Source organism: Agelaius tricolor, unplaced genomic scaffold (assembly GCF_023055355.1).
Source record: "Agelaius tricolor isolate 1412-34295 unplaced genomic scaffold, bAgeTri1.0.p SCAF_11, whole genome shotgun sequence".
Lineage (NCBI taxonomy): Eukaryota > Metazoa > Chordata > Aves > Passeriformes > Icteridae > Agelaius > Agelaius tricolor.
In genome coordinates, this window is record NW_027269271.1 from 19,354,569 (window position 1) to 19,371,273 (window position 16,705).

At 36.3% G+C, this 16,705-nt stretch overlaps 1 protein-coding gene across 3 annotated transcripts in view; it reads left to right on the forward strand.

Moving 5' to 3' along the window:
• ZZZ3 (zinc finger ZZ-type containing 3) overlaps positions 1-16,705 on the forward strand; it is a 56,083-nt gene that overhangs the window by 30,858 nt on the left and 8,520 nt on the right. For 2 of the 3 annotated variants that reach the window (XM_071436477.1, XM_071436478.1), the window contains exons 4-9: positions 10,873-11,011; positions 12,392-12,539; positions 12,621-12,739; positions 13,042-13,113; positions 13,284-13,385; positions 14,349-14,444. In XM_071436477.1, the coding sequence (XP_071292578.1) occupies positions 10,873-11,011; positions 12,392-12,539; positions 12,621-12,739; positions 13,042-13,113; positions 13,284-13,385; positions 14,349-14,444 (676 nt within the window). The remainder of the gene's footprint in view (positions 1-10,872; positions 11,012-12,391; positions 12,540-12,620; positions 12,740-13,041; positions 13,114-13,283; positions 13,386-14,348; positions 14,445-16,705) is intronic. The other variant, XM_071436479.1, reaches the window with a different exon arrangement.

Here is a 16,705-nt window from a genome sequence, read left to right on the forward strand (position 1 = left end):
CACATAATTGGAATTTTTGTGTATTGTAACTGCTCTCAGAAAAGTATGGTTTAGTGTATATTTGAGAATTTTGCTTCTGTGTTCTAGCTCAGAAATGTTTGCATTTTCTCCTGAGATACTCTCATCAACACTGAACTTCCTGATGTAAGACTTTCTACACTGCTGAATTTTATAAGCTGTTCCTAGTATTTTGCATATGTCTTTCCTCAGGCATTTCTCATATCTCTTTGCTGTATCTTTTATGCTGTAATTCTATCTCATACTATAGCAGCTTAATTTAATTTTCTGTCTGGTGCAGCATTTTATTCTCAGAACTTTCTGCCTTTGCCCAGTGTTTCATTTAGTGTCCTTTTCTGATTTTGTTTTTTTTCTTCTTCCTCTCTATTTCCTTTGGAGATTTGTAATGTTTGGCAGGTATTAGCAGGCACAAAGGCACAATCTGTGTTTGACTCTTAGTCCTGGGTTCTAGATGAACTTGTGATTGAGGAATTGAGGTGTCACAAGCATATAATGCATTATAGAATGCATTTCTAGGACTCTATAAACTGCAGTTGGCCTTACAGGAGCCACTTAGACCTGGAGCAAGATCACTGAAAAAGAAGCCTTAGGCATGAGCAGTTTCCTGCAGACATTTAATTCTAAGAGTTTGGACTTGTTCAGTAGATAAGTATTTTCATGTGTCTTTATTTCTTGATAATGTTTAAAATTACAACAGCTGCACTGGCATTTAAAGGGAAGACAGATCAAATGAGGATTTTAATACATCTCTTAAAACCCAGATTCTGACCTACAATGGGTTGTACTGTTGCAGAGTTCTTGGCAGCACAGACAACCATGCGGGATCATGCAACAATCAGATTTACATATTACAATTTACATTTACATATTACATACAGATTTACTTAACAATTGATAATAATACTGTTTATGTCTTTGGATCCACCTTTAATATTATATGAATGTGAGAAAGAAAAACATTTTTAGCATTTTCTGTGGCATCTATATTTTACTCAGTCACAAATTTTCTGCCTACAGAATCAAATTAAAGCAGTTCTGTAAAAAGTTCATCTGACTGCACTTGAATTGTTAGACTAGGACTTGGTGCACCTTGCCATGCCAGTTATTTGAAAACTGCCTTAAACACAGTCTTCTTAAAGTGTAACTGTAATGTCCTCTTTTGAAATTTCTAATATTCTAACTTTACCTGCACCATGTTTTTTCCTTAACTGGAAAAGATAAAAATATCCATGTCTGTCTTTGAATATATATTGGCTAATCATAATAGATCTGTTTTATAAATAGATCCGGTATATTCAGCTATGTGTCTCCAAAGTAAAGTTAAATTGATCATACAGTAGGGATTTATTTCAATCTACAGATAAGTGTTAACATTCCTTTGTAATTATGTCATTTAGCTATGAGTAGCTAATAATTCATTTTCTTGAGATGTTGGTTTTAGTCTGTGGGAACTTTGTTTCTGACTTTGTTTCATCTTAAGGAATAAAGGTAATTGGTGTAAATCAGGTTACTTTTCATAGTAGCAGTTTTAATCCATACCTCTGAGTAATTTGTAGAATATTACCAATATAAAAGAATTGATGAAGTATACAATTTTAGTGAAGAAAAAAAGAAGTTAATAATTTTAGAAAACCAAGCATAAATGCCATATGTATTAGATTACAATGTGATTTAATTCATCCTATGTTCCACAAAACTGGTGTGGCATACAATGATATTTTTCTTAAATTACCTATTAATGTAAAACTAAAACATGAAAAGTCAGTGTTTTTACAGAGAGTAGTTTCTATTGTCTGGTAGATTGGTCTGTGTTCTAAGTAAACAAAACCAAGATTAGCTTTAAGTAAAATTATGTAGAAGTTGGATGCAGCAGGTAGTTGATCCACAAAATAGAAATACAATGGAAATCAATTAGAAGCTTGTAATATGACTTTCTGATCAACTTCAGTTTGCCTTTGCAGGTAATTGTATTACTAAAATCTTACAATATAACAGGCATGCAACCACATTTATTTATTAAATCCTTGTATTTTACTACAGCTTAACATATGAAGTATTTTGAGAAATTTTTACTGCCAGCGTTACTGTTTTATTATGTTCCATAAGATAATTTCTGTCTATACATACTTGTCAAAGGAAAAGTTATGTGACACAAAAGTTTTGCAGGACTAAAGATTAATGTTTGGTTAAGAATATTGTAATCATATAATCATATTTTTTATTACATAAACTATTCAGTAAAGACTAGAGCTCTTACTTTTCAAGAGGTGATGCCTTGGGCGTGTGCTGCATCAGCATTTTGCTCCCTAGGAATGGGCACGCTCTGGGAGCCATTAAATGTCAGGTCCATTTGTCACAGGCATTTTTCTTCCCTGAGCAGAGGCAGCCACAGCATCATCCCAGTCAACAGCCCTGGCAAACACAGTGCATTCCTCACTTAAATAGTGCATTCTGTGGGAAGTAAGGCTTGTTTTCTTTTGGATTTGTGTCCTTTACCCCTTGGATTCCCTCTTGATTTGCCTCCTCTTCTTTTTCTGCCTACATCTATGTAGGCACTTCCAAGAGTCCCCTGTTGCAGCAGCAGCCCACTCCTGGAAGAGAGTGTGAACTCTGCAGTGCAGAGATGATTCCTTTTGGCTGCCTTGGTGTGGTACCTCTGCATGTGTGGGGTTAGGGATTGATGGAGGAATGTGACAAGTAACAGCTGAATTCTGCTTGCCTGTCTCTTGAGTTATGGTCTCTCCTCCTTTCCAAGCTGCCAGCTTTTGGAGAATGCACAAGAATTCAGTTTGTCTTCCAGTTTCTTTGGTCAACATGGACCAAAAATCTTGGAGGGGAGGAATACACAAATATTTTAAAAAATCCAGCCACAAACAACAAGAAACCTATTATTCTAATAGAATAAAATGTAGAAAATTGTTTTTCTGCTTGATTATTTGGAAGTGCTTACTATTTCTAAGAATGCTCATTAGTAAATTCATCTAAACTGGAAAGTTAAGGATCAATAAATAATAAAAATGGTTTTGAGGTGTAGGAAATACCACTTGGAAGCAAATATCAAATACCATAGGAATCACAGTCCTGATTTAAAAGAAAAGAGCAAGAAAGCCAAGGGAAGATGGGGCAGTAATGTATTGACCAGCACAGCTGTGTGGAGAGTGAGGCTCTGCCTATGGTTTTGGCTGCTGACACAAGGATGCTTAGAAGCAGAAGCAGTAAATTGTGGTTATACCAGTTATGTCAGTGTAGAGTTGTGTGGTGGAACAAGGAATAAATTAATGCCAGCATAATTGCCTACTTGGTAGGGATCACTAAAATATTAGTAGGCATAATGATGCCACCAAGAAGACAAGAAAAAAAGTGACTACCATTTGCTTTGAGAGTGGATTATCTTTAGCATTATCTTTGTATAGTCAGTTTTAACTAACCCAGCTTGAAATTGCTTCATGACTAATTTTAAGTTTTTGTTCTGGTCTTCCAAAAAGTTTTAACAGCATTTCTAGCATGAACTGCAAAACTGACCAGCAGTATCTTTTAAAAAGAAATTGCACAAGTACTACATATTGTACTAGCTGCTTTCAGCCAGCTGGGAGCCCTAATCAATCCAGTTGTTCCTTTGGTACAACAATTCATGCATTTGGGAGTTAGAAAGCTCCTACTTTTTGGTTTCCTTAAAACTTTGTTCTTGGTAGGAATAGCCAACTGATTTTTCATTTTTTGTTATTGCACATCTTTATTTTGCTTTGGAGAGCTCAAAGTAAAAATATTGCTGCTCTTTTGTATTAGCAGTCTTTGAAAGCCTGGTGCTTCCTAAGCCAAGGACCAACAGCTGTTTTAGTCCATGGTTTATTACAGTGAGTACTAATAGCACTACATATTTTACTAATATTCTTCTTTATTTCTAACTTTTTTTCCACTTGTTTAGCAAAAAAATAGTGATGAATAATGCTTTGTATTGCTGTTAGAAATTCAGCCACTCATGATTGTAGATCATGTTCTTGTAATTCGGTTCTAATATTCAGATATCACTGTAACAGACACTTGAGAGGAATATGTTAATTTGTTCCTATAGCAAGAATATACACCTGAATAATTGAGTGTATGTGTGTGTCTTGTTGGGGTGAAAACCTGCAGAAATAATTTAGAGTGAGTTGAAGGAGTTCAATAATCAGTGTTTTCAGCTTTCTCTGCTTGTTTTACCTGAGGATTTCTGTGCAGTTGGGTCAGTTTCAAGGGAACACAGGTCACTCTTACTTTGTCTCTGGAATAAAGCTCCTTCTGATTGTTTGCTTTCCCCAGCATCTTTCTAGAGAAGAATATCCAAGTGGGCATGCTGGAGGAATTGGTGAGATTTTCCCTCAGTAAAGGAATTGAGACCATTCTCATTAGAGATGATGAGAGGGAAGGAGAAAAAGTTTGGGGTGTGCTGTCAGTCTGTCTTTGTTCTATTTGTGAAGAAAACAATTTCTGTCATTATCTCATGTCAGTTCAAGCCTGAAAAATAGAGGAATGACAGGGACCTGTATCATCTTCCCTGCAAAATGTCACTGTCCTGCAGGCAGATGGTTTAGAGTGCTGTCAATATCAAAAAGCTGTACTGAACTGTGTTAACTGGGAGAGGACTGATGGATGCTGTTTTGTTGACAAGACTGAAACAAGTTCTGTGGTTTTTTTAGAGGCACAGAGACCTAATTTCTACTAAAAATTCTGAAAAGTTGCTGGAGATGTAGGTATTTGATAAGGGTGTTTTTGTGCAGCTACTGTTAAATCCTGCTGAGTGTGTTGGACAGCTCTTGATGAGAATGAGGCCTCTAGAAATATATGAGTATGTGTTCTGTTTATGGGGAAGAACTAAAAATTAAACAAAGAAGGGGACATCACAAGTTGATAACCAATAAAATACTTTTCAGGTGGTTGAAACACAAAATCTGAAGCCGATGAAAGGTAAAATTTGAGTGGAAAATGGGTTTTTTGCATCCAGGTAAATTACTGCAGTACAATTTACTTTTTTGCCTTAGGATTTGTTGGGTTCTTAAAAATGTCCTTTAAAAATGTGCTTTTTGGGTTAATTCTGTTTTGTTTTAAATAGGTGTGAGGCTGACATTCAGAAATAGTGCTTTGTGTTCCGTTCTTGGCTCAGTAGACTTGAAGAAGCCATATAATATGTACTTCAGTTGTTTAATGTATAACATAGAGATGCAGTTCAATTATTAACTTACCTTTGAACTACTTTAAGATGTCTGAAGTGTGAATATTAAATATGCATAGTGAAAGTGCAGTAAATGACAGTATGTGTAAAGAGGTTAAGCCAGAGTAGAAAGCAGTTTAATAAGTAGATTACCTTGGTCACAGTGTCTAAGCATTAGGTAGGTAAAAATCCACCATATGCTGCTTCCTCCAGGCATAGGTGCTTTTAAAAGCCCTGACAAGGGTTGATATATGAATGCTCTTATTGATTATACCCTTTAACTCTTTTCTGTTTCTGAAGGGAGATCAAAGAAGGGCCGTTCTGCATCAGTCTCTTGTGCTTTCTAATGGCTGTTGTGCTCTGCATGTCCAGCATTGAATCCCAGACTCTTCAGGAGTGCAGTTAGAGATGTTTTAAGATCTTAGTTACGTGTCAGAATAATTTGCAAGAAACTCTGCAGTGTCAAAATTACTGTATTTTAATTACTGTGTTGTGACACTGGCAAAGATTTCAGGCCAAGCTTAGGAGCTGGGAGATTTTCTGTTATTTATGAACTCAAACAAAATAAGCCCAAACCAAAAAACCATACTTCTTTGAAATTACAGGGTTGTGTTTGATCTGATTCACAGGTTTCTCCAGGGAGCCAATTTCTTTAACTACAGCTCCTTGGGTGACTTGGAAATTCTAAGTGCAATTAATGTTTCCCTTTTCCTACATAATTTACAGTCTTTACATTTTTAATATCCAATACTTTCTCTTAGCATCTAATGAAGGATGCTAAAGTTTTTTTTAAATTGCTGTTAGTAGAACAAAGTCCAGAGTAATAAATGACCTGGGTTGAACAGGTTGTAATCTGTACTTTGCTGGAGTGCCAGCAGATGGCAATGAAACAAAGACTTGCTCAAATCCTCCTGGTGACTAACAACCACTTTTGTGTCAGAGCTCTTGGAAATACAAAATAACAAGGTTTTTATATATATATTTTAGCTGTGTTTTATTATGAGACGTGTGTACACCCTCACAGTTCCTACCTGCACAAGAACTAATGAGTACTTCTAAATTATGGTACTCATTTTTAGTGTCAGAGCCCCCCAGAATTGACGGTACTGTACATTTTAACATGCTGTGAACTATATAACTGGAGAAGTGCATTTAGTTTTGGGATAGGAAATTGATCACCACCAGCTGCACAGCATTTTAGAAGTCAGGAGGATAAATAACTTCTTTTTAATTAGGCATCAAAGTACGTATCTTTGCAAGTACTGAGTGATGTAAGGCAAGTGTAGCTGCCAAAGTACTTTCAACTGACTTTGGATATTGATTTAGAGTTGGGGGTTTTTTTATTGGTGTGAACATCATCAACAGCCACTTTATTTCCCCCACTAATTTGATTTAGCTACCTAAAAGGTAAAAATCTTTGTTTTGTACTATCAGCTGCTCGCATCACTCATTCAACTAAGGATGTTCTCTTCAAGGGAGAGGAAACCTGCAGAAACTATGGAGAGACTGACTGACAGACTGTTACTGTAGAAATGAAATATTTTATTTAAATATTCTGAATGATGTGGCCCCTTTTATAGGTCAGTGCCAAGTTATTTAGTATAGAAAAAAAGAGTCAGCTTAAGAAACATGCAGTTTTTAAGGCAGATTTATTCCATATTTATATAGTGTTTTGTAAAGGTTGCTGTTAGGTTCTGACACATAGAAACTAAAATCTGTGATGTGACTCTGAGTACTCTGATGGGAAATGTAAATGCTATTAAGACAGGAAAGAATGGAGGGGAGAGGCTTTTTGAAAGTAGATTTCAGCAACCTGGATCGGAATGGATGTAGGTCCCACTAAGGCAATAGCTGTGCTGTTCTCAGGTTTTGTCACAGGCAGGAGAGGAGAGGAGGCTGCTGTGTCCCTAATCACTGTTAGAACAAGATTCATGGAAATTAATTGTGTAAGACCTACTTGCTTATGGCATGACTTCCATAAATCTGGCTCTGCTCTGTGATAAGGACTTCATGGAGCAGTCCAAAAGAGTGGAATACTTGTCACTGCAAAAGAAAAACTGAATCAGCAGGAATTTCTGCTGATCACTGTCAGTCTGTAAGAAACAGCTTTCCTTTTTGAAATATCAGTCCCTCAAACCCCTATGTTAATCAAGGTTTTTCAGCAGAGATTCTGAAGCTGTTTTGTGCTATGGGGAATGATTCAAGTGTTCATCCAGAAGCTTCCTGGCAATTAACATGATGTAAGAACTTGCAAGAGTGTTTCCATACTGGGATTGTGGAAAGAAAATTACATTCCCTGCAGTGAAAGTTTTCCTGCAAAGAAAACTGCTTTGGGTTAATAAAATTAATAGAAGTTAATATTTGGGTTAATAAAATTAATAGAAGTTAATATTTAGCACTGAGGAAAGTGTAACTTCAGTCAGAGGAAGGGACCTGTCTGTGAGTTTACTCAAGAGTGTTTGGTTTTGGCAAATGATATTTGCCAAAAATGTGGGATAATTTTCCTTGTTAATTCCTGACAGATCTTCCAGAGAAAATGATGCAGCTGTAGCTGGATGATGTAGAGGTGGTTGCTCTTTGAGTGCCTCATTGGAGGGTGGAGCTGGTTTTGCAGCAGATTAATGAGCTACTTTTTGTTTTAGTAAAGACTTTCAGTTTTGGGGAATTTTAACACAACTGCAGGAGGTAGTTTGGATCAGAATTGTGCTTACTTAAAAAGAATCTGAAAAGACAGAGAGTAGAATTGTTAGCCACTTATTTTAAAATACTACTTGGCATAAAGCAGCAGGAGAATTCTGGTACCGTTTGAGGCTAAGAAGCCAGAATTGACAGAGGCTTCAAGAAAGGGCTCAGTGTGTTTGTGTTTTTATGTAGCTTGCTGCTTTTTCAGATAAATACTTGGCTTTATTACAGTCATACAGGGTGAGAGAGCCTGTACAAACCTGTGGGAATAGTAGTTGTTCAAAACTTAAAAGAACATTTGCAGACATACAATTCAGTAAAAGGTCCTGTGGAAGTTGAAAGGGATGTGCAGTGGTTTGGGGAGAATGCAGTTCTGTAGCAAATACCAGAATATGGAGTGTGCAACTGTGTATTTCAGGACTAGTATTTTCAATTTTTTTTCGCAGGCAATGAAAGATCCCAAAATCCCTATTTTTGTGTATTTCAGTACTTCTGATACTCACTTGATAAAACTGCAGTCTTATTCTTGGGCTTCAGAATGTATTAATGCATAAAAACTGAATATGGAAGTTACAATAGCTCCAAGTTAATCCATATCTTAGTACAAAAAAGTGCTGGGAAACCTTTTATTCTGAACAATTGGTTCAAAAACCCCTTTTCTCAAATTATAGTGCTACTCAGTAGCCACAGATCAGTATCATGTATTTTTACTTAATTCCACAAAGACCACTTCAGTGAGGTCGTGTGAATGTTTTAATGAGGGAAATAACTGAAGTTGAATATTCTTGGATTTGTGTTATTTTTCCCCAAATGTAAATTCATCTCTTTCCATTCTGACTAAATTATTTACGGCCACCTCATTAAGATGATTTCTTTCTTGCCTTTACACATGTGAATCATTATTAAATTATCACTTCATTTAGATCTCCAACATTTGGTTACTTTTTACTTCTATGTATTTACATGTTTTAAATGAAATTACTACTTTTTTTCAATTTCATTTAGAAAATCAATTGCTTAAATACAATTGGAATAAATGAAGTAAAATGGCTCAAGAAAGAAAGGTTAAATACCTGCCCTTTTTTAGATGCAAATTTGTGCAGCTGCAGAGCCTCTGTTACTGCGGCTCTGTTAGCACAAGTTTGGGCACCTGCTGATGGAAACAGGCTTTTTGCTGTCCAGGGTAAATCCTCTCCCCAGGTATCCTTAAGCTGTTCTGTGTTGTTACAGCTGCATCTGCTGGCATCCTGCCTGTTTGATTTCCCTGGAGCCTGCAGGGCTCACACGTGCTGTGGGCAGGGTCTGGGTAAAAATCTTCATCCACAGCCACTGAACAGCCTGGGCCCTGCTGTTGTCCCAGGCAGCTCTGATCTGGGTCACCACTTCTGTAAGCTGCTGCTGCTGGAGTTAGTTTTTCACCTGCTGAAGAATAGCCACATTAATTATCTTGCTTTATGCAGAGTTATTTTGATTAGAAGAAACTGGAGTACTTTCCCAGTAGTGAAAATATTCAGTACTGTTCAATATTAATGGCCTAATAAAACATTTTAGGTCTTCGTGCCATGTAAACCTGAATATATGCAGACGAATGTAGTAATAAATTCGTAACAGAATCATGTCCTATTGTTTTTAAACAAGCTCAGTATTTTAGTTGCAAACTTCAAAAAGTATAGCAATATTTTATAAATTTTTGTAAACGTTACATTTGACTGGAAAGAAAATTACTTTCTCTCGTGGAGAGGCAGCAGTTTAATGTCCAGGTAGAAACTTAAATTTTTGAAGATAAAAAGCCTGTATTTTGCCTTAAAGCTGTTTACTTCTGTCCACTTAAAGCCTTACCCAATTATTAGTGCAGTCAGTTGAAAAACTTGTATTACCTCAGTAAACTCTGGATCTTTTCTGTAGTACACATGGAATTAATTGTGCCAGGCTTGCTTGTTTTAGCAATAAGGGAACAGAAAGAAAATATACTGAAATACTGTACTAGTGAACTGCTCTTACCTGATGTTAGTATGTGTATTTTGTGCTGAACTAAATTACAGTTGTAATATTAAATGTCAGAAAACATTGGCGTGAAAAAAGTTAATAGATAATAATTTGCAACAACAGGGGCCATGGGTAGCTATGGGATTTCAGAAACTGAAGTGGGCAACTGTTACTTTTAGGCTAATAAAAGGTATTCAGTGTAGTTAACTGTATTTTAAAGGCTGTGTTAAAATGTCATATGGTTTCCAGAGTCTGAGTTAGCTTTATGAAAACAGTTTGGAATGCACTCATTACTGGGTACAGGCATGGCAGTCCCACCAGTGATGCTTGAACGTGTCTGTCAATAGACACCCCAAATGGTCTGTGGCTCTGGGGGGACACTTTTGAGGGAACTCAGGCATTTTCATTCAAGCTTCTGTATTCTTAAGGGAATCTGGTTTGAATTTATTTTGCAAATTACTTATTCCTTGATTTGTTGTCACATTTCAAAAATTATTCTCATATTCTGCTCTGAGGTGGGGCTTCTATAAAATGCTGCATTTATAAACCATTCCTGTCCAGTGTTTGGATGGTTGAGGGAGATGTTAAAATTCTGTGGTAGCCACTTGTATTGGGGTAGAAGGAAGCTGATGTTGAAGAGAAATTAGCTCATTTTGTTTGTGGTATTTTAACTTTGTAAGCAAAGCCTGTTGGTTACAGCTGTTGAGAATATGAATACAGTTTGTCCCTGATACCATATTGTTTCAGCTGCTGTAAAATTTACCGGTTTAAAGGAAGCCACTGGAGAGTTAAATATATTTTCCCTTATGGGTTTATATAAATTCATATAGTCTTAAAATTAATTTATTTTTACTTTAATTCAGTAAAAGTGTTTATGAAATGGTTCAGATAAGCTATGAAATCTGGTAGGTTCTGGCAGATAACCATGGCTAGTGTTTAGGTGGGGGGTGTCACTTGTAAAGGCAATTGCAGTAAGATGTTTTCCTTTGTCTCTGTAGTTATCAGAGACTGTTACAGACGATTGCTGTACTCGAGGCTCAACGTACTCAAGCAGTTCAAGACCTTGAAAGTTTAGGCAGACACCAGAGAGAAGCACTGAAAGATCCTATTGGATTTGTGGAAAGACTCCAGAAGAAGGTATTTCTATGGACTTTTCCTAAGTCTTCCTTGGAATTTTTTTAATAACTAGCAATTCAGCCTCTGTAGAAACTGAAGAATATACTTGCTTAAAAAATATGAGCTTAAAATCTTTTAACTACTGAGCAAAAATAGCTCTTTGCTTTCTTACTAGATCTATAAGACATAGGTCTTCAATGATTTTATCAGATATGCTTCCTTTCCTTTTTTTTGGAATGTAGAAATGAAATTGTTAAATTTCAAATTATAGTGTAGGTATTTTAAGACCACTTGAAGTCTACACATGACTGGTAGTATCTGATCAAAAAATTCTCATCTTTCTCATTTGAGGAATGAAATGTTGTGCTTGGAATGAATTTGGTAGGGCATGTTTAAAGAACAGGAGATGTAGTCTTTATTCCAAACCCAAAGTGAACACTAGAAAACATACCTGAGTTACAGATAACAGAATTTAATATTGTCTGATAGAGGAGAATCCATTTCTATAAGGAAACATTTTATTTTCAAGCTTTAAAAACCCCTGTAATAAATAACAGGAGTATTGAAGAAATGTTTTCAGCTTGAATCCTGTATCGCTGCAGCATCTACCATGGCAAACAAGGTTACCTTCTAGTGTGACAGCAACATGTATTTCAGTGAAGAATGAAGTTATGGTTCTCTTTTCCTAGGTTTGTAGATACCTAGGTCACATGTAAGCCCCTTGGTTTCAGTAGTTGTCTTTCTTTTAAGTTTGAGATTAGTTAATAGCGTGCATGATGAAAGAGTGTTGCATTTGCTAGTTATTTTATGGAGAAATACTAATGACAGTTTCAAGTACTCTGTTGTACTTTTGTCCAAAAAAGACCAAAGGAATGATAGTCTTGCAGTTGACCTTTAAATAAAGAGGTGAGCTTTGCAAGAGTTTTGTTACAGGCAGAAGACAGCAAAAGCAGTGCAAAATAGGCATAGATTTCTCTGATGGGAGGAGTTGAGGTATCAGGTGATAAAACTCTGGATCTTTTGGGTTCCTGGGTTAAGAAAGGTGCACATTCTCACCTAATGGTATGCTTAATAAAAGACCGTCAGAAACAGGTTATTGAAGTGTCAAACACCTGATTTCAGCTGTGAAATGCACTCTTTAAAGTTTTATGCTCAATAAGCCATCATTGACCGTGCCGCTGCATATTTTATATGCACTGTTGTGTATAATTCTTGAATGATCTCACCTTCTCTTTAAAATAACTGTGCTGCATGGCACTTCAGAAATTCTGGTTTTCCATTCTTCTGTCAAATAAAAAACACTATTGGGCTTTGGAGCATTTCAGTATTTGTAGGTTTTTGTTTGGATATAAAGTGATTGCATTAAATATTGCTTTTTACTTTTCATTCTTATTTTTTCAGGTTGATATGGGTCTTCCATTTCCTCAGAGAGTTGTTCAGCTCCCTGAGATTGCCTGGGACCAATACACCACTAGCCTTGGAAACTTCGAGAGGGAGTTCAAAAACCGAAAACGTAACAGTAGGAGAGTGAAGCTGATTTTTGACAAAGGTAAAAGGAAGTGAGCATATGTTACAAGAAAGAAATGACCAGTGTGGAAGTTCAATAATTCTCCCTTTGTGTTGCTTACAGTAGGTATCCCTGCAAGACCAAAAAGTCCTTTGGATCCCAAGAAGGATGGAGAGTCTGTTTTGTACTCTGTCTTGCCTTTAAGTGATGGTCCAGAAGGTTCCACAAACAGTCGTCCACAGGTAGTTGTTCAAAAGGAAAGAAAAAAGTTACAAAATCGTAAATTGAATTTTTTTTTCCTCTTTTGAGTATGGAGTGTGAGTGTCTTAACTGTTACTTCAAATGTTCATGTTGGTGATGACATGCCATTCCTGTACTCAAATCTTGGAACTAAACTTTGGTTTCAACAAATTTTGTTTTGAAGTCTCATGCTTTGGTTTGGTTTGGTTTTGGTTTAACTTAAGTAGGAAGAGGGTTCAAATCTATTATCCCAGCTAAAACTTTTCTAAACAGATATTCCATTTTATGTCCTGTATTTGAGCAGATGATAAGAGGGCGACTTTGCGATGAGACCAAACCTGAAACTTTTAACCAGCTGTGGACTGTAGAGGAACAGGTAACCCGAAACTCTTTAATTCTGTAGCTGTGACAACATACATGAGCATAAAAGCAAATTGTGTGATAATGTTTATAGCACTTGGGAGATCTAAATCATGTATTTAGATATTTGGCAGCTCATAACTGTACTTGGAAAAATGTGTTTATTCCTTTTTGCTGTTGATATAGAAAAAACTGGAGCAGTTGCTTTTGAAGTATCCACCAGAGGAGGTAGAGTCCCGACGGTGGCAGAAGATAGCAGATGAACTGGGAAATAGAACAGCAAAGCAGGTAACATGTAAAACACTTCCAGAAGTAATCCCTTATCTTCACTTTTATTTTTAATATCAGTTAAGAAAATTCAGTGTATTTCAGTAATCACTTCATTTTAAGAACGTAGCAGCAGGGCCTGCATTTCACCAATAGCAATGGCTCTCAAATACAGAATGTTAAATGTGCCCCAAAGCCCATGGCAAAGCCACACCTAATTGTTCATTAAGATCTTTACAGCATTAATTTAATTCTATACAGCAAGTGCAGTGACACCAACTGTGCTCAGGCTGAGTTACACTGTAGTGCCCAGTTTCCTGCACCTCAGTACTCTAGAATGGGCACACATGTAAATATCACAGACAGAAGAAGGACACTGATGAGGAGACACGAAGTATTTCTGCATCTGACTTGTTGGAATTTTTCCCCTAAGATGACAGAATTTCTCCATTTTGACCAGAAGTAAAAAATACTGATGTTCTGTGTTTACAGTATTTTAATTTCATTTATTTCATTTGTATATTTCAGATAAAAATATAATTCAGTACTTCAGTATACTGGATTGCCTAATTTCTGATCATATCTGTATTTCTCCACATCTGAAGAAATAGACATGCTGATTTCATAATGGAAACCTACTTTCTGTGTGCTAACCATGGATAACGTATTTGGCATTGCTAAGAAGGAGTTTAGCTGCAGCTGGAAGTAAACTAGTACTAAAGTTCTTTCTATCACAATTTTTGCAAGATCTTCTTTGTATTTTTAAAGAAGGGTAATTTTTTTCTCTGAAAGCTGTCAAAGCATCTGGAAATAGCACAAATGCAGCACTGCAAGATAGGTTCCAGTTAGAGTAGTTGTCGCAAAGTAGAATCCAGAGGATTTCTTTTCCTGTTATTCTGAATCAATGTAGCAACCCTGGCAAAACTTTGAAGACCAGTTACATTTCATTTGACATTGAGTTTGTTGTATGTTGGTTTTTTCTAGGTTGCCAGTAGAGTGCAGAAATATTTTATTAAGCTGACTAAAGCTGGTATTCCAGTTCCAGGAAGAACACCAAACTTATATTTATATTCCAAAAAGGTGAGACAATATTACAGAATCCTGTGTTTCTGTTTGCATTTATGTGAAAGTTGAGTTGGAATCAGTAATACTTTTAATGGATTAATAAAGTTACTTAATGAGGTAATCCCTTTCTTTTGCCAGTAGCACTATGGAGTGAATTGGATGTTAATTCTGGTTTCACAATGGCAGCTCTTGGGAAGGTGAAGTGTTCAGGTTGCAGCTGAACAGGCAGGGTAGAATGATGGTCTTGGGGTACTTCTTCCTCATTTGTGAGTTTACCATAACTGATCAGGAAGTGATAATAAAAACCCTGTTGGAAGAAGATAAGGAGCCCTATAATTCAAACTGTACAGTAATCTAATTAATAAAGCCATAGAAAATGATGTACAGCTGAGCATGCTGAATTAGCTCAGGCATAGGCTTAAGGCCAAAATGTCCATTAAAATACAGTGCTTTTCTGATCTTAGAATGGATGAGAAAAAATATAGTCCCAAAAAATCTTAATTAACAAAAGCAAAGACTAAATTTCTGTGCAGATAGTCACATATTTTGATTTAAATAATCTTTAAGGTGCTCTTGGGTACTAATAAGGTCTATAGACAGTAAAAGAGGACAGTCTCAAGTTTCATGGGTGTTTTATTTATTTGGTTTGGGTGGGGATTTTGTTTACTTGGTATTTACAAAACTTCTTCAAAACCCTTTACCAGTGGCATTTTATAGAGTAACATTACCAGTTTGCATCCAGGTATCCATGATGTTTTCTGATAAATATTGAATAGAGTAAACTTTCCATTGATTCTACAGAAAGGCAGACTTGCAGATTTAGTTCTTTGCAAGGTTAGAAACAAAAGTTGCTGTCCATGGGTTGATACAAAGATCTACCACAGCTGGTGTGTAGTGATTTAAAGTGTTACACACCCTTAGTTGTCTCCAGGTAATGTCTGAAGTTACTGCAAACAGTAACGCTTGTATTGGAGCCTTTCCAGTTTGCCATCCATCATGGTAATACCATTTTACTTTCACCAGGGTTTTAATCTACTATTGTGCTCTATAAACAGGCAGGGAAGGTGCAGACATGACTGTCTGCCACCTTGTCTATTGGAAAAGTGCTTTGTTACTCCCAGGTCTCCAGTGGAGATATGATGTGGCAGAAAGGAAATGCAAGGGCTGTTGGGAGCCTGGATCATGCCTGTCCTAATTTTGATATTGAGTAACTGTAACTGCAGTGTATCTGCAGTAAAGCCAGTAATAGAAGTTTGAAACTGGATGCTAATACTTAAAGCACATACCTATGGGAAAATAAGAAACATAGATATCTTTAATGTAAAGATTTGTGTCAAAAGGGATGCTTCATAAGAAAATGCTTACATTTCTCCATGGGGATTGTTCAGGATGCTTATTTAAAATGGTTACTGGAGAGGTTAGAAACCCGTTCAGTTTTTGAACATCTTGTTGAAGTTAACTTTGTATATCTGCTCATATGACATATGTCTCTTCTAACTAATGATACTGGAAATGAAGCAGGATGCATCAGTTTATTTTCCTGTATAACCATTACCTACTGCTGGTGAAAATAAAACTGGATCAGAGACTTATGACTCTAGTATTCAGTTCTTCAATTATGGCTTATCATTTTCAATTTAATCCTTATATAATATCATTAGTGCACCTGCTTTTAAGCCTGATCTAGAGATATATTTCCCACAGGGAAAATGATCTTTAACTGTCTACTTTTAAGTAATATGTTAGTTCATTCTTCACCAAAGGAAGATAATTCAAATCCTGAGTTCAATTTGTAGGTCACAGCACTGTCATGCATGGCAGTGCTGCTGTATAAGCATAGTCACAGTTTTCCTTTCCTGACTCCAGATCTAGTATTGAATGCAGATCTGTTTTCTATTAACAAAAAATGTAAATCACTGTGTCAGCTCAGGCTGAAATCTCATCTATACATGGATGTATTTTAGAGAGGTTTGAAATCTTAAGGGAAATCATAAAAGCACCAAAACTCAGGTAGCTGGTGATCATAAGGCAGAAAGTGGAAAAATCCAACACAATAGATATAATACATTAGTCTTAGAAGAAATTCTTGTTGTTTTTGCACTGTAGTAGCTCTGCAGATCAGAGGTAACACCTTCCAGTTGTTACTACAGACTTCATCTCTTCCATTAAGACCAAACAGAGCTAATCTCAATTCCTCCTGGTACTTCTGTCTGCATTGATCATTGGTGTCATCTGTGCCTTTAGTTTTTAAACTGTGCACAACTGTAAAATAAGGC